The 26211-nt window shown below is 33.5% G+C and overlaps 1 protein-coding gene across 3 annotated transcripts in view; it reads left to right on the forward strand.

Annotated features, from left to right (window-relative positions):
- LOC145686826 (long-chain-fatty-acid--CoA ligase 1) overlaps positions 1-25139 on the forward strand; it is a 214764-nt gene extending 189625 nt beyond the window's left edge. For all 3 annotated transcript variants that reach the window (XM_081760538.1, XM_081760539.1, XM_081760540.1), the window contains 3 exons: positions 6273-6416; positions 11380-11553; positions 17423-25139. In XM_081760538.1, coding sequence (XP_081616664.1) covers positions 6273-6416; positions 11380-11553; positions 17423-17560 — 456 coding nt within the window. In that variant the 3' untranslated portion in view covers positions 17561-25139. The remainder of the gene's footprint in view (positions 1-6272; positions 6417-11379; positions 11554-17422) is intronic.
- The last annotated feature ends 1072 nt before the right edge of the window (positions 25140-26211 follow it).

The raw sequence follows: 26211 nt of genomic DNA on the forward strand, positions 1-26211 counted from the left end.
GTCCAATTTACGCATAACGCTCATTAGAGTGCTAACTGACAAAAATGGTTCAAATTGTATATATAAAGTTACTTTACGTATTTATATATAAAGTAGGAAAGAAATTTGTTTCACGTCATTAGAAGAGTTGCTTGCCAGAAACGGCGCATTAAGTCCTGTTTTTTTCAAACTTTCAAATATGCCTCTCATACTCATTTTTGTTGCTATGGGCCTCAGAAAATTAATTTCGCCCCAGTTTCTTAAACGCACAGATTTACTTCACTCAGTTTGTCTCTCATTTAATGCTTCAATATTTGGCTATTGCTAAGCACACTTTTCATCCTACTGGGCGAGTTGCTTTGTATAGCTCATTGACATAAGTAGTTGCCAAGGACTATATTAAGAAACAAAGATACATAAGTTACAACGATTCACCAAAGGTAATCGTTAACCCTGGTTCGGCTAAAAATATAAGTAAATTTTTAGTGGTAGTAATTATTCACACCTTAAAATATCTTCCGTGATTACATTTACTAGTATTCTCACCTTTTATACGGAAATTACAAAACGATGATACGTATTAAACAATTTTATTCGTTGATTCTCTTTGAACGAATATGCACACAGACTGTCTTGCAATCGTACATGTTTGTTAGGTATCCATAAACAACTACATAGCAACTAATTATACAATAATGTATGTTTCTTACATATATTAAAAACATTCTTCTTTTGTTATTTTTAAATTAACATTATATCTGGTATAGTGCTTATGTAGAAGCACTTTCTGCCCAAAAATACAAGTAATTATCGATTTATACAAAGTATTTCGTTGTATAAAATGTCGCCCGACGATGGGACTGAATATAAAAGTTACAAGGGAGCTTGACTTTTATATTTAAGAACCACTGGTCCGTTTATAATAACAATATTCCATTAATTATGTCCTATACATTTTGATCGACCCTCGCATATATATAACATTATTTATTTTCATTCATATAAATATATTTATAATAAATCTTTCATTTCATCATCATTTATCTTTTATTACATTAATATATATATTTTATTATTATTAAAACGTCGTCGCTTATTTATATAATTAACGAAGGGTACGAATTCAAAATAGTAAGAAGCAATTACATTTTAAAACATGAGTCACCATGATCAAGGGCGCATTATATAGTAATTACTTTAAATGATATTTTACAGTATGCATTGTATTAATTAGGCGTCAGAATATAGAAGAATCTTATTTAAGTAACATATAAGATGGCGCATGAAGACAGTTGTCGGATAATTAGCTTAATATAATGAACCTTATACTTAACATAATCTTTGACAATTAAGTTTCAACACAAATCAAATATACTATAAATAACCTTTGCTTTTAATGAATCGAACTATAATTCTTCATATTAACAAGAAAGAATTAAAATCGTTTGAAAATTATCATTTGTTGAAACAAATGTGATAAAATATTTAACTACTCCTTTAATGTGTTGTACTTCAAAGTCATAAGAATTGTTTTCATTATTGATATTAACACATAAACTTAAAAATAAATATTCATAAGAATCTATAGCTGGTATGGGTTTAACCCTTACTTCATTAACTAGAGTCAGTTTAAATTTGTACTTGCATATGATTCTAATGAAGTACATTGTACTGCACAATCATGATTAGGTTCCGTACTATTTTGTACATGTATTGCGTCGTGATTCTGATTTTGATACGAAGTGCCATCTCTTGAACAACGATTATGTCTATACATAGGATTTGTAGCATTTCTAGAATTTCGCCATGTATTTCGATTGTTTTTGTGTCTACTTCGGTTGAGTGATCTGACATAATTATTGTCACGATTGGTTAGGTTAGGTTGATTCCCAACACAGCTTTGCCTATTTTGCTCGTTCTGATTGCTAGAATTTACTCGGTTTAGGTTATGTTCCGTATCGTTCACATTACGGATATTTAGATTTCGAACAGGTACAAAATGATCTGAATTATTTTTAATTTTATCTACTCCCGCTTGATGATTCGGTGGGAGTAATAAATGAGGGATTAGTTTCATATATTGCGATCTATCTATACACATTATATTGCACTCGTCCTGAAATTTTTCTAGGAAAGAAGTAGCATTTTCGTTACATTTACCGATGCATTTACTCATAACACGTATTTCACTCATATTTACGCTTAACTTTACCTTCCTTTTATCATTCCGTGTTCTTGTTGAGTGACCATTCCTATCTACGGCGTTATATGTAGATCCACCGTCTCTTTTCCGCTCAATTGTATTCTTCGAATGGATTTCTTCCAAAATAATGTCCTCATTCTTCGGATGGATTTCTTCCAAAATAATGTCCTCATCAAATACGGGTGAAGGCGGGGTCATCTCTTGTAAACAAGGAACTTCCACACAATCATTAACCATGTTGTTATGACATGTATTATCTTTAATCAGCAAAGTCTTAATTTCTTCATATTTCTGCTGTATCATCTGCTTTAATTCCTGCTTCATGGCCTCCATATCGTCTTTTAGGCTTTGTTCATGCCGCTGTAAAGCTAGTATGATTCTGTCTTCTAATGTCATTTCTAATGTTGGATTTTGTTCACCGTTATCACTATCACTGGTTTCTTTCTCCATTGCCTCACCGTTCATTTTTCTTGTGATTATTCTACCACTTTTAAGTCTTGTCAAGTTCATAGTCATTAACCTTATTACAAAAGTAAATTCACCCTTACTTTACTTCGGGATATGAATTTACAAGAGTCCCGGGTGAGGTAAACCAAAATTTTTACAACGATTCACCAAAGGTAATCGTTAACCCTGGTTCGGCTAATAATATAAGTAAATTTTTAGTGGTAGTAATTATTCACACCTTAAAATATCTTCCGTGATTACATTTACTAGTATTCTCACCTTTTATACGGAAATTACAAAACGATGATACGTATTAAACAATTTTATTCGTTGATTCTCTTTGAACGAATATGCACACAGACTGTCTTGCAATCGTACATGTTTGTTAGGTATCCATAAACAACTACATAGCAACTAATTATACAATAATGTATGTTTCTTACATATATTAAAAACATTCTTCTTTTGTTATTTTTAAATTAACATTATATCTGGTATAGTGCTTATGTAGAAGCACTTTCTGCCCAAAAATACAAGTAATTATCGATTTATACAAAGTATTTCGTTGTAAAGTCTTTCCTGATATGAATCAAGCACTACAAAGCCATCTATTAATAAAATAGGAAAAGATAGAACCTTACCTTTACTGCTTTCATATACCAGTCAAATATAACTACTTTCATATACCAGTCAAATATAACCACTTTCATATACCAGTCAAATATAATCACTTTCATATACCAGTCAAATATAACCACTTTCATATACCAGTCAAATATAACCACTTTCATATACCAGTCAAATATAACCACTTTCATATACCAGCCAAGTCAAATATAACCACTTTCATATACCAGTCAAATATATTTCTGACACTCATATGCCCTTCATCAGGACAAAGTAAAGGAAGCAGTTTTTGGTGTATTAAACAGGAATACGACAAATGTCTAATGTACATGTGAAAAACATAACAAGTATCTTATATTTGTTTATTGCCTATAAACTTACATTTCTAGTAAATATGAAATCGAACTATCCAAGTTAGCAAATGTCTAATATACATGTGAAAAACATAACAAGTATCTTACATTTGTTTATTGCCTATAAACTTACATTTCTAGTAAATATGAAATCGAACTATCCAAGTTAGCAAATGTCTAATATACATGTGAAAAACATAACAAGTATCTTACATTTGTTTATTGCCTATAAACTTACATTTCTAGTAAATATGAAATCGAACTATCCAAGTTAGCAAATGTCTAATATACATGTGAAAAACATAACAAGTATCTTACATTTGTTTATTGCCTATAAACTTACATTTCTAGTAAATATGAAATCAAACTATCCAAGTTAACAAATGTCTAATATACATGTGAAAAACAACAAGTATCTTACATTTGTTTATTGCCTATAAACCTACATTTCTAGTAAATATGAAGTCGAACTATCCAATTTAGCAAATGTCTAATATACATGTGATAAACATAACAAGTATCGTACATTTGTTTATTGCCTATAAACTTACATTTCTAGTAAATATGAAATCGAACTATCCAAGTTAGCAAATGTCTAATATACATGTGAAAAACATAACAAGTATATTATATTTGTTTATTGCCTATAAACGTACATTTCTAGTAAATATGAAATTGAACTATCCAAGTTAGCAAATGTCTAATATACATGTGATAAACATAACAAGTATCTTACATTTGTTTATTGCCTATAAACGTACATTTCTAGCAAATATGAAATCGAACTATCCAAGTTAGCAAACGCCTAATAACACACGAAAAACATAACGTAAACAACTCGACACGTATACAATCAACTGTGAGATCAGGATGACAATGGCAGTTGCGCGGGAGAAACAAGTAGTAGTTGTCGTCAGCGCCCCCTGTAATTAGCGTCAACTCAGTGGAGGAATCAAGTTTAGCCAATCGGAGCGTTAACGCGATCTACCGAAAATGTTCCCGCAAGCTATTAGCAGCTCGCGATCGATGGTTTAGCGATCATTGATATAGGTAAAAGTACAAGATAATTCTTGTTCCTCAACTTTAACAGTATTTATGTCTTTTGTGTTTATATATAATATTTATATCTATGTATGGTTTTTATATGTAATATACTTAATTAGGTAAAATTCGATTTTTATTTGATCCATATCATATTATGCAGTACGCACTTTACAATTGTATTGGAAACGCTTGTTTTATTTTGTTTATTTATTTATTTTTTACAATCGTAGAGCTGTTGCCACACTCGAAGAGCTACATAAAAACTTACAAATTACTCATATTCCTATATGGAATATTACGTATAAAATTTTAACTACAAAATACAGTTCAAAATAATTGCATTTCAAAAATTGGAGTACAAAAGATGAAGTGAAGTTGCCTAATGCATAACAAAAAGATGTAAGGTCAAGTAACATCTTACATATTAAAGTTAAACGTCCAGTTTCAAATCTTTCGAAACATTTAAAACAGACAAACCATAATATTTTAGATTCAAGAATTTTATTTGAAGTAAATAATGAAATAGAAGGACTTGTTTTAGAACATTTATTTATTTTTCTTAAAGTTCAAATCTTAGCTTAGTTGGTTAAGCAAGAAATGGGAGATAGTCATTAAAAAGTACATGCAGTGTTAGCAAATAATAATAATAATAATAATAATAATAATAATAATAATAATAATAATAATAATAATAATAATAATAATAATAACATTCCCTGCCTAAACAAAAGAACATACAACTTGAGCCCGCTACTTGATGTGTGACCTGTAGCAATAGACAAGGTGTTTTTCACATTGCTCTATCCCGGTGAGTCCCTTTCTTCTATTTCTTTGGTGTTTTTATTACTTTTTCTATATTTTTACCCTCCGTGAACATGACACCAGGGCAGACTCGAAAGCTCATATGTGCAAAATATTTTCAGAAATCAACATTTCAAGTAATCGAAGTTACTTGAAATATACAGGGTGTTTCAAAATAACACCGACAACGTTTGGGAGGTGATTCCTGACACCAAAATAAGACGAAAAGTATAGACCAACCTGGGTGCACAAATGCTTCCTTTCGGAGTTATAGGCTGCCGAAAACATGAAAAAATGCACTTTAAAGGTTCATAGCTCCAAAACTATGAGACCTACCGTAGTTGGGTAAAGATTTCACTTAGGGACTAATATGTGGTCTATTCAAAAATACATGTTTCAGAATCCTAAGGTACTCACGTAACAATTTTTATAAAGGGAGTTTGGCTATGGGTATATAAATTGAAGTACTCACCAACTACCTCTATAAAAATTGTTGCGTGAGTAATTTAGGATTCTGATACATATATTTTTTGGATAACGCACATATTAGTTCCTAAGTGAAGTCTTGGCCCGACTACGGTAAGTCCCATAGTTTTGGAGCCATGAACCTTTAAAATTCATTTTTTCGTTTTCGGCAGCCTATAACTCAGAGTGCACGCAGGTTGGTCTATACTTTTCGTCTTATCTTGGTGCCAGGAATCATCTCCCAAACATTGTCGGTGTTGTTTTGAAACACCCTATATACACGATCGTTATGATTAATTTTATTGTATTAAAACTTCCATATCATCTAACACTATTTATTTGCTTATTTTCAGAATGGAACTTTGAAGATCATTGACAGAAAGAAGCACATCTTCAAACTCTCGCAGGGTGAATACATTGTTCCTGAAAAAATAGAAAACATTTATGTAAGAAGTCAATACGTAGAACAAGTCTTCGTTCATGGAGAATCCTTGAAGGTATGGGAATTTCATTTTCATAAATCTTAATTTGCGATCTGGGGAGTTATTCTGAAGATATTATAAGGCAGGCCACTATTATAAGATGGATTGCCGAGGCGTATTATAAGACAGGCCACAATTTGATCTCAAAACCCAGCCAATAAAGAATTAGAATAAATCTAATCCTTATCAAAGATATATACATGAATAAGTAGATAGCTCTTATCTAATAAAGATGAAAATTTATTGTTAATCGTGCAACATTCTTAATTCTTGTACTTTCAATGGTCCATGACGATAGACCATATTTGTTTCGATTTATCAGTGGCGTATGCTGGAATTGTGACTTGGGTTATCATTAGGCCTACCAGATCCGGACAATAAAGGATTGTCGATTAAATGTTAACTTCACAATCAGTGCATTTAAATCAATTTTTCTTGAAATAAGCTGTATATAAGTTAAACAACAATTATAAAATGAAAATAAACAATTTTACTATACCTGTTTATATATACATGAATTCCAGCCGTCTTTCTTTACAGGTAAACTGCGTCGTCACACTATATACAACATCAAGTTCAATTTGATTTCATGGCCAGCAATAAAGTTTATTTAGTTCGTATGAACCAGACAGTCATACATACTTATCATAATTGTTTATATTAAAATACCTTTTGTAAGGGTTCTTATTTTTTCCTTTTGCTCACACTGCAAGTGTGAAAGAGCTGGAGTAGGCCCGCCCTATTTTACTATCACTAACTTGTCCTCGTATTTCAGCTGTTACGAGTAGAATGGTTTTTCACTATTGTTTTATTACACATTGTTCATCCATTTCGAAGAATTAGCGCTAGCAGCTGTCTTGGTAAACTGTACACTATATGAAATAAATAATACTAATACTAATAGACAACTGTTGAGGACCGTAACAATCACACAATTAAAAACACGTACTTTGTTGCTTGTAACTCCACGTGCTATGCAGAATTTTAAAAGCCAGTTGTGTCCGTATCCGTACGGCACATTTCGGAGACGCTCGTGTGTGTATGGTGACGTGGAATTCCGAAACCTTGGCGTGCTGATTCCTGCATCCTTCCGCCTCACCCCTCCTTGTTGTATTGTGGTAAAGGCTGCTGCAGTAAGCATACGAAGGCTGCTGCAGTAAGCATACGAAGGCTGCGGCAGTAAGCATACGAAGGCTGCTGCAGTAAGCATACGAAGGCTGCGGCAGTAAGCATACGAAGGCTGCTGCAGTAAGCATACGAAGGCTGCTGCAGTAAGCATACGAAGGCTGCGGCAGTAAGCATACGAAGGCTGCTGCAGTAAGCATACGAAGGCTGCTGCAGTAAGCATACGAAGGCTGCTGCAGTAAGCATACGAAGGCTGCGGCAGTAAGCATACGAAGGCTGCGGCAGTAAGCATACGAAGGCTGCTGCAGTAAGCATACGAAGGCTGCTGCAGTAAGCATACGAAGGCTGCTCAGTAAGCATACGAAGGCTGCTGCAGTAAGCATACATCTTCCCTTCTGTTCAATGGTAGAGAACGAGACATATTCAAACCTACGCGCTAATTCTTCATGAGGGAAACTGGCTGGTATTACTTTAGATATGAGCTTCGGTGATAGTTTTGATGGCCCACAATATACGTACTGCAATTTATTAATTTTTCATCAGTACTGCCAGATTTTTTTTGGAAAATTCTCGTTACTACTCGATTCAAAAGAATGAAATAAATGAAATCTTAAACGTCCCACGGTTATTCTCTTTAGGCTAAAGAAGCCGGATAATTAATGAAAGTGAATGATTATTAGAGAATCGACGGAATGAAAATGTTGAAGGAAACAGTAAAACCCTGGGAAAACCCTCGGATACAATATTATTGCCACGAACTCACTTAAGCGCTCTACCAGTGAGCCATCGTGTCTTCTATTCGATGCAGGAACTCTTATATTGATAAACTTAAAATTGAAAATATATAAGAACATAGTAGTATTGACTGTAGTACCTATATGCGAAAGTTTATATATAAGAACATAGTAGTATTGACTGTAGTACCTATATGCGAAAGTTTATATATAAGAACATAGTAGTATTGACTGTAGTACCTATATGCGAAAGTTTATATTTAAGAATATAGTAGTATTGACTGTAGTAGCTATATGCGAAAGTTTATATATAAGAACATAGTAGTATTGACTGTAGTAGCTATATGCGAAAGTTTATATATAAGAACATAGTAGTATTGACTGTAGTAGCTATATGCGAAAGTTTATATATAAGAACATAGTAGTATTGACTGTAGTAGCTATATGCGAAGGTTTATATATAAGAACATAGTAGTATTGACTGTAGTAGGTATATGCGAAAGTTTATATATAAGAACATAGTAGTATTGACTGTAGTAGCTATATGCGAAAGTTTATATATAAGAACATAGTAGTATTGACTGTAGTAGCTATATGCGAAAGTTTATCATTAACACGACGGGACTAACACAAGCTAAGGGTATTGTGAAAACAAAGCCTTGAGTATGGAAACTAAAGGGTACCAGTACAAAGATGAATAAAGAGTTACTTAAAACGGAACCGAATAATATACAAGTCAACTAATTTATCATTATTATTAGCTCAAGACGTCTAGAATTGGCAGAATACATTGCGTGAGATGTACAAAACAAAATCTCAGCAAGTAATGTTTATCAATCTCAATTAAATTGAGTTGACAAAGATAGGATAAAACAGTTTTGTTGTTGTTGCTGTTGTTGTTGTTGTTGTTGTTGTTTCTGTGGTGATGAACCTTTGAACTCCTTAAGCCATAAAATTAGATAGATAGTTGACAGATTATGTGATATTGAATATCTATATTTGAAAAACTTATATCTATATTTGAAAAACTTTGGAAGCAATCTTTAAAAAAAAATGTCTATATCTTTTTATATGCAAGATAGTTAAGATAGGTTTGACTCAGTTTATCATTCTAGGGTCTTACTGGTCAGGAAAGTGAGGGAAAACTCAGGGAAAATGGTGCAGGACAGGGGAACTCAGGGAAAAAGACTGGAAATCAGGAAAAACCAGGGAAATTTTATAAAATATATTTTTCTAACATTAATTGTGCACTAATTTCAGCTTTGCCAACCATAAATTATCACAGTATGGGACATTGCTCATATTTTTACTAGAAGTAAGTGGAATGTACGTATAAGCAATTGATTACTATTTGTCTCTATAAGAGTTGAGTTGATTTTGAGTTTAATGTCCCGTTCAGCAGCGAGGCTATATGAGACATGGACCTACTGATTAACGTGGAATCCGAACCACTTGAGCTCCCGCCGGGAATTGAACCCAGTTCTCCCACGCCAAAGGCGCGTACGCTAACCGCTTAGCCACGAAGGAGCTCTTGTCTCTATAAGAATAAATGTTCTCATATATAAATATTCACCGTTATTTATTCCTTATTTATATGTCAACGTCATCCGACACCTGTCACGAAAGTCAAGGAATTTCCTGCCAAAGGTCAGGGAGAAGTCAGGGAAATATTTCTCCAGATAAGTAGGAACCCTTCATTCAGATATTCAAAGTAGGCCCGCAGCCAAACAAATACATGTTTCAGAATCTTAAGGTACTCACGGAACAATTTTTATGAAGACAGTTTGGCTGCGGGCATATAATTTGAAGTACTCATCAACTACCTCTATAAAAATTGTTGCGAAAGTACCACATTATTCTAACACATGGATATTTGGATAAGGCACATACTAGTTCCTAAATGAAGTCTTGACCCGACTCCGCTAGGTCTCATACTATTGGAGCTATGAAAATTTAAAGTTCATTTTTTCATGTTTTCGGCAGCCTATAACTCCGAAAGGAAGCATTTGTGCACCCAGGTTGGTCTATACTTTTTGTCTTATCTTGGTGTCAGGAATCACCTTCCAAACGTTGTCGGTGTTGTTTTGAAATACCCTGTATAATTATACACCACCCTGAAAGACTCTTCAACGGTAACTATTGATACAGGCACAGTTACATTTTCACACACATGCGTGTTTTAGTGCATCATAACTCATACCAGAGCTTGACTCAAAATATACTTTAGTGTTGATACATTGTCATTCACACCTTTTGTCAAGAATTTGAAGGATTTTATATCTGTTTCTATATTATCTTCATCTACGTATCATGAAAATTGACAAAAGTCTCTGACATATTTTTTTTTTCTCAGCTAAATACAATCCGAAGTTTCAAACAAGCAACACAAGGAAAATAAATGTACTGTGTTTCTGTCAGCCATTACTGTGTTGGCATATTTAAGAAGTATTTCCAAGTTAGTTTCTTCTTCTGCACCCGTGATCTTCCTTTACTTCACCAATGATAAATTTAAGAATTTTCTGGGGGTAAGGGTAAATTTCGAAGTCTGGGGGGTAATACCGCCCCTGCCAACTCTACTAAAAGAATTGGGGGTAATACCGCCCCTGCCAACTCTACTGAAAGAATTGGGGGTAATACCGCCCTTGCCAACTCTACTGAAAGAATTGGGGATAATACCACCCCTGCCAACTCTACCGAAAGAATTGGTGGTAATACCGCCCCTGCCAACTCTACTGAAAGAATTGGGGGTAATACCGCCCCTGCCAACTCTACTGAAAGAATTGGGGGTAATACCGCCCCTGCCAACTCTACTAAAAGAATTGGGGGTAATACCGCCCCTGCCAACTCTACCGAAAGAATTGGGGGTAATACCGCCCCTGCCAACTCTACCGAAAGAATTGGGGTAATACCGCCCCTGCCAACTCTACTGAAAGAATTGGGGGTAATAGCACCTCTGCCAACTCTACTGAAAGAATTGGGGGTAATACCGCCCCTGCCAATCCTACTGAAAGGATGGGGTAATACCGCCCCTGCCAACTCTACTGAAAGAATTGGGGGTAATACCGCCCCTGCCAACCCTACTGAAAGAAACACTAACAATTGTCCTGATTTTTTTTCAGTCTTGTATTGTGGCTGTGGTAGTACCTGACGTAGAAGTAGTGAAAAAGTGGGCAGCAGAAAACGACATCCCAGGCACACTGTCAGTATTGTGTGTTCACCCGGAAGTGAAAAAACTCATCATGGATGACATGATTCAAATGGGCAAAGAGGCAGGCCTTAAATCATTTGAACAGGTAAAGATTTTCTAATAAGTAAAATTAGCTTTAAAGTTACTAAAACACCATGTTTCCAATGACAGCTAAATGATTAACTGTAGATATTTTGGATAACGATTCGGTTATCTTTCATCAAGAAAACTACAATGCCTCAAGGACATGTAACAAATATTTAATCAGTTTAAATGTGTATTTTTTTTTCTAATTCTTCTGATTAGGTTACTATCTTCTTTTCCAGCAAATGACTACGTCTGTGACACTGAAGAACCCAAAGATTCGGAATCTTATACTATCAATATGTGCCTGTTTAATGAACTTCACGTGAAGTTGAAGCAAGTAAATAATGTTACATATACGAGGGATATTTGTTTTTCAACTTTCGCTAAGCCATCGGAGGAGAAATGAAATGAAATCTTTGAGTTTTACGTCCCACGGTTATACCGGCTAGGCTAAAGGAGACGGTGATGATGAGAAATGAATGAAATGATGGAATGAAGAAAGTGGGAGGAAACGGGAGAACCCCGCGGAAACCAACGCACACGGTATTTGTCCACCACAAAGTTCACTTGGCGCGAGGTAGGATCTAACCCGGGACCCCATACACCAGAGGTGAACGCTCTACCACTGAGCCACCGTTGTTCTCACCATCGGAGGAGAGTTACGTATGAGATGACGAAATGGAGATAAGACAAATTGTTCATTGGACATAGTCCATCACCACATAGACTGGCGACGTTAGCTTTGTAAATCTGGGGGGAGGGGAGGTCAGATGAATCAAAATCAAAATTTTCTTTCCGACAAAAGTTATATATACAAAGTAGCATAGTTTCTTTAAATATATTTAACTAAAATTTGGGAGTCGCGTCCCCCGACCCCCTCCGCTAACGACGCCCGTGCCACACCGATACATAGATTCGGTCATTCAGTCATTGTAGTGTAGAGAACGTAAAAAACATATCGAATGCAAATCAAAGCGGCCGCCAAGTGTGAACTACGTAATGAGATGAACTACGTATTTCCATCAATAACTTCCTTTTCAATGATACCACTGCAAACCTTGCATACTGTTGAAAGGGAAATTCCATCATCTTTTTCAAGTACACCATGTCTCACCTCTGTACAATAACTACAGGGTGAACAATAAGCAACATGAGGTCAAAAATGGTTCTCAAACCGTTGATAATAGGACCCATGTTCGTATGAACATTATTTGCTTAGAATCACTTATACTACCATTTTCTGAAGTAAACAGGGACTTATCGTGAAAGCTTTTGATACTGGTGGTCAGTTATCACAATCAATGATTGATATTTGTTATAAAAATTGATACAACTTCGCAGGTAGTTATGGTGTTAAAATATCTGTTTCTTTGATTTATTTTCATGATTTTAAATTTACAAACTTAAACAGCTTCTGTGGAAAAGTTTTGCTGGCAAAATTGGTCGTATGTATGACCTCACACACGGGCAGTTTGCTAGGAAGTTCAAATTTGAAATAATCACAATTAAATGACGACTTGAATTGAATGAGAAAGAGAAAAAAGTATTTTCACGAGTTCCCAAGGGTCCGAACCCCATTATAAATGTTTCGTACAAATACTCATTCGTATAAATACTACATACATATATACACGTTGTCGGTGCAGTTTATTGCCCCTACTTCGAAGTGAAATTCAAGATTGAATTTTTAATACATTAATTTTGTGAACATTTAACGCACATTGAGCAAATATAAAAACACCACCATGTGTCAAGTTATCAGAATCTGTTAATTTTACAGATTTAATATCAGTAGAACTTAAGCAGTGCTTCGTGATGCAAATAACAAGTACAGTTAATAATATGGCCTGAACTAAAAGGTTCATAAGATCTAGTTTATAACCGAGACCCTGTACCTTAGGATGGTATATATTTAGCTGATTTAATATACATTGTCGTGATTTACTTCTTATAGAAGGGCGTAGAGGCAAGCTGTGACAGTTTATCGTTTAAAAATAAATAAATAAGAAATAAAAGAGCAGAATTTGTTAGCTGACTGTTATATGAGGCAACATTTAAACTAACATGTAGTGAGGAGATTAAAGAATGATAGTTTCTCCATTTATATCTTTGTTTGTTAATTAGATGACCTATATCAAAGTTGGTTTATTTAAACCAAGGTGGTTTAAAACAGGTGTTTTTTTAATGGTTTAAGCGCATCACACACACACACACACACACCAAATAAATAAATAAATAAATAAATAAAATAAAATGAAAAAGTACTGCAAATTGAGGGATCCCCATGGTGACATTTTCTTACATCTAAAACCATATAGAATATATTAGTATACATTACAAATCCAAGAAACATGAATGTAGGTGATTTATTAGAGCCAAAAGTATTTTGTGCATAGATATGAATGGTTCAGAGCCAGACTGAACTCAAATGATTCGTATCTTTATTCACTTCTTTTATTGAAATGCTAATTGAATTAAGTCGCTGTATTTCTTACTCGCAATAAACTAACTAAGACTAAATTAGATCTTCTACAGGGTGTGATCAAAAAGTACAGTGAATGTAGTTGCACGGTACCATGTATCGATGTTGTATTCGTTTCAACTAATAAGCCCGGTAGCTTAAACCTTTGGTATAGTCAGTGTCGAGTTTGAACGAGTTGTGACATGTTAGTTGGCTTCCAGAGGCAGAAGAGTGAGGACGTGTTAAGAATGTCTGTCGCGCGCCAACATTAAAGTTTTGCTCTAAGCTGCAAAGAAGTGCCAAACAAGCTCACTTAATGTCAAAATCAGTGTATGACGATAAAACAATGACATTGAAGACTGTCTACAACTGGTATGAGCGATTGAAAAGTGGCAAGGAGTCGGTTGAAAACGAGCAACGATCGAGACGTCCTTCGACGTCAAAAACAGATGAAAACGTGTAAAAAGTGGCACAAACGGTAAGTGCAAACAGGCGAATGACTATTCGAGAGCTTTCCGAAGAACTAAACATCTCGTATGGGTCCTTCAACGTAGGAACAAACCATGATTCGATTAGGAATGCATTAAACTAGCAGAGAAGAGAAAACAGGCAAAATTACGTTGGGTACAAAGTCCGAATGAAATAACTACACAAAATTTTGCAGACATCAGGCTGGAAACTTCCAAAACATTTAGAACAAAGAAACGCGACTTTTTGAAAGCTAAAATTAAGGAACTTGAAGATAATAGTAAAAATAAAAACATTCGGGACATGTATAAAGGTATCAACGAATTTAAGAAAGGCTATCAACCTCGTGCTTATATATTAAAGAAAGCTGACAGTACAGTTCTCACTGATACGGATAGCATCTTAAATAGATGGAAAGATTTCTTTAACGATTTGCTGAACACGCAACCAAAAACTAATGTGCGTGGAGAAAAAGAAATACACACCGCAGAACAGTATATTCCAGAACCCAACCGAATAGAAGTAGAAACCGCTTTAAAGAAATTAAAGAAACACAAATCTCCGGGTGTAGATGAAATTCCGGCTGAGTTAATTTTAGCTGGAGACGAAAAATTATGAAACAATATACACAAACTCATTCTCCTTATCTGGAACAAGGAAGAATTGCCACAAGAGTGGAAAGAATCAATCATTGTTCCAATTCATAAGAAAGGCGACAAAACTGACTGTAATAATTATCGAGGCATTTCTCTTCTGTCAATATCCTATAAAATCCTTTCAAATATTCTATTAGCAAGATTGACCCCATACGCAGATGAAATTATTGGAGATTATCAGTGCGGATTTAGACGAAATCGATCAACTATCGACCAAATATTTACCATTCACCAAATACTCGAAAAAAAAAAGTAGGAACACAGTAGCCCGGTACATCAACTATTTATTGATTTTAGAAAGGCGTACAACTCGATTAGGAGAGAAACATTATACATCGTTCTTACAGAACTTGGAATACCGAGATAGCTAATTAGATTAATTAAGATATGTTTAAATGAATCCCAAAGTAAAGTCCGGGTAGGACAATTTTTGTCCACGAGCTTTCACGTCAAGAATGGTCTGAAACAAGGAGATGCTTGATCGCCATTATTATTCAACTTTGTCCTGGAATACGATATAAGGAAGATCAAAGATAGCAACCAGGGCCTTGAGTTGAATGGTATTCACCACGTTATGGCGTATGCTGATAATGTAAATTTAATAGGAGATGATAGGAGAACAATAGAAAGAAATGCAGAGGTCTTATTAAACGCTTGCAGGCACATGGACTTAGAAGTAAATGCGGAGAAAACTAAATACATTGAAGTTCATCGGGATCGTAATACGGTAATTTATGGATGCGTTAAAATACCAAATAATACTTTTGATAAAGTGGATACTTTCAAATATCTTGGATCAATATTAACAGACGAAAACCATATTCACAAAGAAATTAAATGTCGACAAAAAGCAGGGAATTCGTGTTATTATTCAGTTCAAAATCTCTTGTCGTCACGAATTCTGTCGAGGAATTTGAAGCTTAAAATATATAACACGATTATCATGCCATTTGTTGTTCTGTAAGATTGCGAAACATAGTCGCTTACTCTGAGGGAAGAACGTAGACTGAAAGTATTTGAGAACAAAATTCTAATTTGAATATTCGGACCCAAGAAGAATGGGAAATGGGAATGGCAGAAACTTCATAACGAGGAACTGCATAATTTATACGGTTTATCGAACATTCTTAGGGTCATCAAATCTAGGAGGCTAAAGTGGGCAGATCATGTAGCCAGAATGGAAGAAAGTAGGAACGCTTTCAAAGTTTTAACTGGAAGACCAATTGTAAAACGACTATTAGGAAGACCTAAGTGCAGATGAGGGGACAATATTAAGATGGATCTCGCAGAAATAAGAATACAAAGCAGAAACTGGATCTAGTTGGCTAAGGATAGAAGTCAGTGGAGAGCTTTTGTGAACGCGGCATTGAAGCTCCTTGTTCCATAGACCATCGAGTTAGTTAGTTAGTTAGGTAGTTATATAATGGTGTTGGGAATTGGCTCCATGTTATCTGCGAGGAACTGGTGAATAGTTTTCGTAATATTATTATTATGTCTTTTCAGATAGACCTTGGGAGCTATTATAGAGGATGAACCTGTGACATATTCAATTGTTTCTGATTTGGTTCCACATTTTTAGATCAAAAGATCCAGTATATTTCAAACAACAATTTTCTTGTACGACTTATATCTGGAGAACTACATAGAATGTAGCCAAACCCAAACTATCACTTAACTCAGTATGATGTGCTTATTCAGTAAAAGATACAAAAACACGATTTAGGGGCTGTTCAAATACTTTTGTAACCCCTGATCCAAAAATGTATCAAAATATACAACATACACGGTGTATTTCAATCAAAAGTTTTCTTGTACGCCTTATATCTGGATAACTACACATAGTGTAGCCAAACCCAAACTATCACTTAATTCAATATGAAGTGCTTATTACGTAGAAAATACAAAAACTCGATTTAGGGGCTGTTCAAAAATTTTGTGGCCCCTGATGGAAGATCTAATATATTTCATTCAACCAAAAATTTTATTTAGGTCTTATATGTGGAGAACTACATACAGTGTAGCCAAACCCAAACTATCACTTAACTCAGTATGTTGTGCTTATTCCGTACAAAACACGAAAACTCGATTTAGGGGCTGTTCAAATATTTTGTGGTCCCTGATTGAAAAGCTTACTGTTGGCCAAGATCACAATCTTTTGATCCATTTTTAGTTTTCCTAAAATTCTTGTCTACATATTTAAATTTGTATTATTATTATTATTATTATTATTATTATTATTATTATTATTATTATTATTATTATTATTATTATTATTATTATTATTATTATTATTATCGTTACAGGTGAAAGATATTTATCTACATCCAGATCCTTTCTCTGTGCAAAATGGTCTCCTCACGCCAACAATGAAATCAAAGAGGCCGCAACTGAAGAAGTATTTCAAACCACAAATTGAGGATATGTACTCGAAATTAACGTAGGGAAGGTTCTTCACTGTGTGAACAGAAAATAAAATAATATTGAAACAAACGAACAAAGATCAAGCGACGGTATCATGAATTAAAACATGATTTCAAGGAAGGTCTTCATGAAATGAAGAAAAGAAAGAAGAAAAAAACAATGAAAAGAGGACGGATCGAAATTCATGTAAAAACAACGTGTGAACAAGATCATCAAGAAAATCAATTTCTATCTAACAGAGTTGCAATAAGTGATAAGGTTAAAGAAACAGTGATAAACTCTTTCACCATTTTGTAAGGTCTTTGGTGATCTAATGTTATTAATAAAAGAACAGGAAGAGAATAAAGTATAATAACGTTGAAATAGTAGTAGTTTCAGATATATTTTATAATTGAATTTTGCTCACCAAAGTGATTTATCCGATTTAGTCCACATTGCATGCTATATAATGTTAGAAACAATAATTTAAAAAAAAAATGCGAAGGTAATTTTATTGACTGCTTATACATACTTTTTAGGACTTACACCCTTCACAAGTTAATAATAATAATAATAACTTGTGAATTTATTGTTGCTCCCTGTGTTGGTCTTCACTTTCTAATTATGTAAGTTCAGGTACTACTTCTTTAGTAGCCAGTGCGGTTTTAAAGAAAAATGAATTATATGATATATTATTAGTTTAGGATATCTTTTTTCTATCAATAAAAAAAAATAAAAACATATTTCACAACATTCCTACGAATTAGCATGGCCATTGTTCTACTTATTTCGAACTGAAATTGGCAAATGATATGTGTCTTATGGTATATAGTTAAAAAAAAAAAAAAAGTCAAGTTAAAAAAATATCGAGTAATTTTAGGATTTTTCACTGCAGAATAGCACTGAAATGGAACATGTATGATGATTCCACTGGCTTTGCATGTTATACATGCATTTGTGTAAGCACTTTTTGTCAAACACCCGGTTTCACACCTTTTTCTATGTGTTTTCTGATCTTTTTTTTTAAATATTGTTATTATTATTGAAAAATTTCCTTTTGTACCGATAATTTTTTTTTACTCCTATATAATTTGGTTGCCTTTTTCTGTGGCTTTTATTATGTAATTGTTTACAAGCAACATTTGAGGATATAAAACTCAAGTGCTCTTAAATACAGTGATAAATACAATTATATCTTCCTCTACGTATGGTATATTTTAGCCAGTATGTTAGTTTATACTGGCGAGAAAAGATGTTTTTTAAATCAAAATATACTGTTGGATCTCATTTATATTCATGTCTAGTGAGCAAGGAAGCCGTTTGTGAGAATAAAAAAAAAAAAAAAAAAAAAAAGAAAAAATCAATCTGGTGTGTTTCCACTCGTTTCATGAACTTCAATAACCTGTGAGCAATATCACATGCATTACTATAATTGCAAACCCAATATTTCGATTCTTGTTGGGAATCATCATCAAGGGAAAGACTGGGTAAAAGGTGAATGTTTGTAAAATGAAAGAGATGAGGATGAACTGCTAATATGAACCGACTTGTCCTAACAGAACAGAAGAATGGCACAATGCTTCACTAGAGTCGTGGTGTCGTAGTTGTTAAAGTATCTACCTACAAATCAGGTGGGTCTGGGTTCGATGTCAGGTGGAGGCGGAACATTCTTCTCGTTGAATCCTCGTTTCAATGCGAGGCTCTAAAGGTTCACAGAGTCTCTTCAAAATGGGTACCTTGAGCAACGTGGAGAACGTAGAGAGTGATACCAACCCATATATCTTTTTCACATTAATATTTCGGAAAGGAATAAAGGAAATGTTCGTCGAAAATTGGCAATATATATATATATATATATATATATATAGGGATTTTTCATTATTATATAATGTGCCAAGAAAATTCTTCAGGAGTGGGAAGAAAACGTAAATGAGTCAGTCATTAATAAGCGTGAAACCAGTGTTAATTGTCTTTTATTTATTTTTTTTTTTTTCATCAGCAACGTCGATGCTAGCGCGGAGTGACGAAATCATGTGTGATTCTCAAAAATGAAATACATCGAGAAATAAAAATTGTCCTCTGGTATTTGAAGAAGCAAGAAAATAAAACAATGAAATACGAATGAAAAAAAAAAGAAAGCAAACTATCAAAAGAAACAACAAATTTCCAACACATATGGTAGAATGAAGTTTTTCTGATATAGTTAGGCTCAGTACAAGATGATGGCACAAAAGGATGATGCATACACTGCACTGACAACAAAATATACTTGTTTTCAATTGAGCAAAAATACATATTTCTAAATAATTCACTCAAATATTGAAAAAGCTAATGTAAAGTAGTTTCATTTTCATATATTATTATTATGTAAGTGTATACCGTTTAAAATTCAGAATCAAAATGGAATATTTGCCTTTCAAGATGGAATTTTATAACAATTTAGTTTGAAATTACTGAGAGGTGGTGCTAATTATATCATCTCCTTAAGTGTAGAACTTACTTAAGTGTTGAATCTTACGTTTACCCTAGCCTTGGGCCATCCATGGCCTGTCTGGAACAAGGAGCAATCTTTATTGATTCAAAATGTTTCAATGTTCTTAGGTATCACAATTATTGAGAGTCACTTTTATGTTATAAATACGTATAAGATACACACACTGAGTTCCGATATTGTATAAATTAACTTTAACTAAGTGCGAGCGCTCATTTTGATGGGCAAAACTGCAGTTTAGGTGGATTTTTGCCTTGTTAATTGATTTTGCAAACAAAAGATATATCCACTTGAAATAAATAGTAGACTTTGATAGTAGAATAAATGTTTTTTTTTTTTTTTTATCTCAGTCTGAAAATGTCCAGAGACAATAGTTGCTTTAATAGTATTTGACAGGAACCGGGAACAAAGAAGAGAAAGTAAAAATGAAATTTTAACAGATAAACGCGAAAGGGCAACAATTCAAATTTCAATTTTGAAAGCGCTTGCACCACTTTCAATTTAATTCAAGAAAGACTTTTGTGATCAATTAACTCAGGCAATGATAATTCGAGCAACCAGTAAAAAATGTTAAAATTCATCGATGATTTGAGGTGAACTAACACACCAAAAATTATAAACATCTGTGTCAGCAGTGTTTGTGTAATGATTACTTTAATTTCATTTATATGAAAAGAGAATAGCATTTATGTTTATATTTGTGTGTAAAATTAAAGCAAATTACCAGGATTACGTTTACAAGTATAGTATAAAGTTCAATCATCTGTTGTTTGTTGTCAGGCAAGTTATAAGAAGTTAAAACAAAGAAGGAAATGGGAAAAATATATTATCAAGGATCTTTTCTTTATTTCTTGAACAAATAAGTAAAATCTTGATTATAACGTTCCGTGCGGAAGACGAAAGGAAAGAGATTATACATGGAAATGACCGATGACATAAGGTCAGTGAAACCATTGATGGCCAAATTTCGGTTCGCGAGTCTACTTCATCCGCTCGCATATAAAAATGGAAAAAGTGTAATTTCTTCCTTTTTTAACTCTATGCGGGACAGGTAAAGTGTAGTTAGCCATCATAATATGCCTGAATCGAAACTTGACTTTAATTGTATTTTTTCTTAACTTTTAGTATTCGAGCCCATTCTGCAAGGTAATGCCGTCAGTTTTTTTCTTTTTTAAGGAAAATACAGATTTTTTAGTGGCATTTTCAAATGTTCGTAGCTTAAACCTTAAGAGCCTGACATACTAAAAATAATACAAAATTTACCATTTTTCTTTTGCTTGTTTTTCATAAGTGAAAGGAGATAATGAAACGCAACTTACCACAATCATAGATAATGCTATTCTACAACAAAAAATATAGACCTGAAGAATTTTCAGTCTTGCCATCCATAGAAATTACAGTATTGCCAGAATAACATTTCTCCCACAATCTAAGTTAAGACGGTGACTAGAGGTATAATCTCAACTGCATTTGATTACATATCATGCTGTCTTGGAATCCTGTAAACTACTTTTTAAATAGTAGTTTTATTTAGTTTATAGTAAACAAAATAGTTTTAACACACAATTATTAAAATTAAATAATAATGTTATTTAAAATGTAGTTTACAGGATACCAAAACAACATGATACGTAATCAAATGTAGTTGGGTTCGTTTCTCTAGTCGCTGTCTTAACTTAGATTTTGGGAGAATTCTTATTCTGGCAATACTGTAATTTCCAGGATGCAACACTAAAAATTCTTCAGGTTCATCTTTTCTGTTGTAGAATAACATTATTTATGATTGTGGTAAGTTGCATGTCATTATCTCCTTTCAGCTATGAAAACCAAGCAAAAGAAAAATGGTTAATTTTGTAATATGACAGGCTCTTAACTGTTCAGAACAAGAAATAAAATCTTGAAACAAGAAACCGGATACGCTGAATAATACAAAGATTCAGAAAATATTCAGTGAACTGTTGCTTTAGAAAGGGAAAAAGAAAATGGAAAATGGTCCCCAAATTTAGTTCTCATTTTAATCTTGCCCACAATACATTATAAATGACCAATAGCTGAGTAAAATGAAGAAAGCTGAGAGGAAGGTAACAAATCCGAAGAAATCCATGGATATGGTACCCACCAGAATCTTACATAGCCTTGCGCAGAAACAGAGACCCTCTCTAACAGAGGTGAGCTCTCTACTATTGAACCTCTAATTTTTTCGGACAAGTCGTCAAATGTTAGCGTCTCATCTTCATTCTTTTCGATTTTTTACTTGCATTTATCTTGTTCTTTTTCTTGATAATATTTTCCTCTTTGGAACGAAATATTTGATATATTAACTCAAATATACAGTGTTTACCTTTTATCACGAAGTAGTTACATTTTAATGAAACAGTTTCAGTGTGCACTGACACCTTCTAAAAATTGCTAAATTGGACATATCTGTGAAGGTTTCTACGTACCTGTCGAGTCTTTCCGAAACAAAAGTAAAATAACCTCACTTCTCAAAATTATAACGAACTAGGCTTCTTACAGAAAATACAATGATCTATAATCAATTAGGGATAGCCAATTCCGGAATTTTTGTTTTCCGGAATCCGGAAAGTAAAATCGGAAAAATTCCGGATTTTGGAAAAAATTCGGAATTTGGAAATATTCCGGAATTTCCTAAATTCCAGATTTTTTCCGAATTCCAGAATTTAGAAAAATTCGTAAATTTTTCCGACATCCGAATTTTTCCGGAATCCGGAAAGTGAAATTTCCGATTCCGGAAAATTTTGGCCATCCTTTAATACCAATATAGTGATTAAACTCATTATCAATGGTAATACTATCAACTGTGCATAGTACTTCCTTTTCTAATAAATCTAGTTCGTTATAGTTTTGAAGAGTGAAGTTATTTTACTTTTCTTTTGGAAAGATCCCACAGGTAGACAGGAAATTTCACACACGTATTCAGTTTTGAAAATTTTAGAAGTCATTGACAAAGATGACAGTGTACACTAAAATTACTTAGTTAGAATATAACTTCCTCGTGATACAAGGTAAAAAATACATATATATATATGGCGCATTCAGTGCACAAGGCAATCAAGTCTACTTTTGGTCATTTTGAACAGATTTCATATTTAAGGGCCTGACATACTAAAAATAATGTAAAATTTACTATTTTTCTTATGCTTGGTTTTCATAAGTGAAAGGAGATAATGAAATGCAACTTACCACAATCATAGATAATGTTATTCTACAACAGGAAATATGAACCTGAAGAATTTTCAGTATTGCCATCCATAGAAATTACAGTGTTGCCAGAATAACATTTTGCCCAACTCTAAGTTACGGCAGCGACTAGACGAACGAGCTCAACTGAATTTGATTACGTATCATGTTGTTTTAGTATCCTGTGAACTACTTTTTACATAACATTATTATTTAATTTTAATAACTGTATGTTAATATTATTCTGTTTATTACAAACTAAATACAACTACTATTTAAAAAGTAGTTCACAGTATTCCAAGACAACATGATACGTAATCAAATGCAGTTGAGTTCGTTCCTCTAGTCGTTGCCTTAATTTAGATTTTGGGAGAAATATTATTCTGGCAATACTGTAATTTCTATGGATGGCAACACTGAAAATTCTTCAAGTTAATATTTGTAGAATAACATTATCTATGATTGTAATAATTTGCGTTTCATTATTTTCTTTCACTTATGAAAAATCAGGAAAAGAATAATGGTAATTTTTTTTATTATTTTTAGTGAGTCAGGCTTTTAAGATCTTTATTTGAAGCTCCTTTCAAAGTTTAAAAGACCTACGTTTATATATTGTAAATAACTCGTAGTGCTAATTTTTCCATATACTGAAGCTTACTATACAAATTTCATGTCTTTTTTCTAACATCTTTAGTGACTGGACTTTATTAACCTCTTCTGCTCTGACCGCCCCATATTTTGAGTTATTCATCGTGTACCGTAAAACACTTATCAAGAATTATGTGGTATGTAATTATAATATTACGTTACGCTGCTTACAAGTTCTTGTAGTCATTGATTGTGGAAACACTTCACGTAGAGTCTTTCTTGTTCTCATTTATGTTGAGAGAGAGTGAAAAATAATGTTTTTGGATACGTATGTTTGTTGGTGAAATTTTGAACATATCACAATGCTCCAACTATTACCTGTAAGTAGAAAACAAAAAGCACAGGCTAAAATGCAGTGATATTACGTGAAAATCCATGTACTGGGAATACAAAACATACACACAGGAAATAAAAAGTGTTTGCAAGTTGATATTCTGTAGTGAGAAAAAAAAAGAGAGTGTGTAGTTGAATAACAATGTATATAACTATATTAAATACATTAATTAATTAAAGAATAATCTTATTTGAAGCGAATTAATAAGTTACATTTAAAAAAGAAGTAAGTTGTTTAAAAAAAAAAGAAAAATAGTTGGTACGTACAACCGTACAACTCAGCACGTTAGTGTAAAGATAGTCTGTGATCTGTAGTGCAATAACTTATTTATCATTTTACGCACGTTTGACTTAATTAATTCAGCGTTATACTGCTGATTTAAAAATCTACTGCAATTTGAAAAGCTTTATCTTCTTATTATTAAAAGAGAACGTAAGTGTAGTGAAAAGTGCTACCGCTGCGTTTTACCACCAGTATTAATTACTGTATATTATGGTGCAACTGTTACATAAATTTGTACATATAAGTAAGTCCAAGAAAATGTTACAAAGACGTCAGAAATGATAATCACTGTCAATTCTCCTTAACAGAAGACTGCAGATGAAGGTATATATAGAGATATATATATGAGGAAAGGCACTCTCCTTATTGTTTTAAGTTTGGTTCAGCCATTTTTATGAAATAATATGGTTGAAAACAAAGTAATTATTGTATATAGAATTTGTGCGGTTGTGTTGGAAGAGTGATCACATTGGGTATTTCTTACCAAACATGGTGAGAGGTGATATTACAGAAAAAATATATATAAAAGAGACATATATATATATATGAAAGTATCCTTGTAAATTTCTTTATTTACCAATACAATAAAAGATTCTATTGAATCATGTTGTATGAGGATCACAGTTTCTGAGAAATAAAGGCCATGTCTTACGTACTGTTTTAATCAGTGACTGTTATTCTAACTTCCCTAATAACACGCTGTTCCTTCTTTCTGCAGAATGAATTTAAGGTGACTGGAAAGAACTTGGTTATTAATTACAGTGAGTCAGTTTAGTTCAGGTAATTATTATTCGTGTCATAGATACAGAAGAACACGTACATATCATCATAATCATCCTAGGTATTTTTCCCATTATTGGCAGGTCACTTGCTGCAACAGAGAAGCTTCCATTCTTTACGGTTTTCCGATAACCTCTTCGTCTTTCTACGATTTTTCTATTTTATTATCGTCCATTAATTGTAGTCTCCTTCGCTCTTTTCCTCTCTTTCCTGCCACCATACCCTCTAGCATGTCCCTCACAATTCAGTTCTTTCTTAGCCAATGTCCCAATTAGTTTCTCTTCCTCTTCTTAATAATATCTAAAATTGTTCTTTTCTTACCCACCATTCCTAATACCCTCTAGGACGTCCCTCATGATACAGTTCTTTCTTAGCCAATGTCCCAATTAGTTTCTCTTCCTCTTCTTAATAATATCTAAAATTGTTCTTTTCTTACCCACCATTCCTAATACCCTCTAGGACGTCCCTCATGATACAGTTCCTTCTTAGCCAATGTCCCAACCAGTTTCTCTTCCTCTTCTTAATAATATCTAAAATTGTTCTTTTCTTACCCACCATTCCTAATACCCATTAGGACGTCCCTCATGATATAGTTCCTTCTTAGCCAATGTCCCAACCAGTTTCTCTTCCTCTTCTTAATAATATCTAAAATTGTTCTTTTCTTACCCACCATTCCTAATACCCTCTAGGACGTCCCTCATGATACAGTTCTTTCTTAGCCAATGTCCCAATTAGTTTCTCTTCCTCTTCTTAATAATATCTAAAATTGTTCTTTTCTTACCCACCATTCCTAATACCCTCTAGGACGTCCCTCATGATACAGTTCCTTCTTAGCCAATGTCCCAACCAGTTTCTCTTCCTCTTCTTAATAATATCTAAAATTGTTCTTTTCTTACCCACCATTCCTAATACCCATTAGGACGTCCCTCATGATATAGTTCCTTCTTAGCCAATGT

This window comes from Thermobia domestica, chromosome 5 (genome assembly GCF_964235325.1).
Source record: "Thermobia domestica chromosome 5, izTheDome1.hap1.1, whole genome shotgun sequence".
NCBI classification, from domain to species: Eukaryota; Metazoa; Arthropoda; class Insecta; order Zygentoma; family Lepismatidae; genus Thermobia; species Thermobia domestica.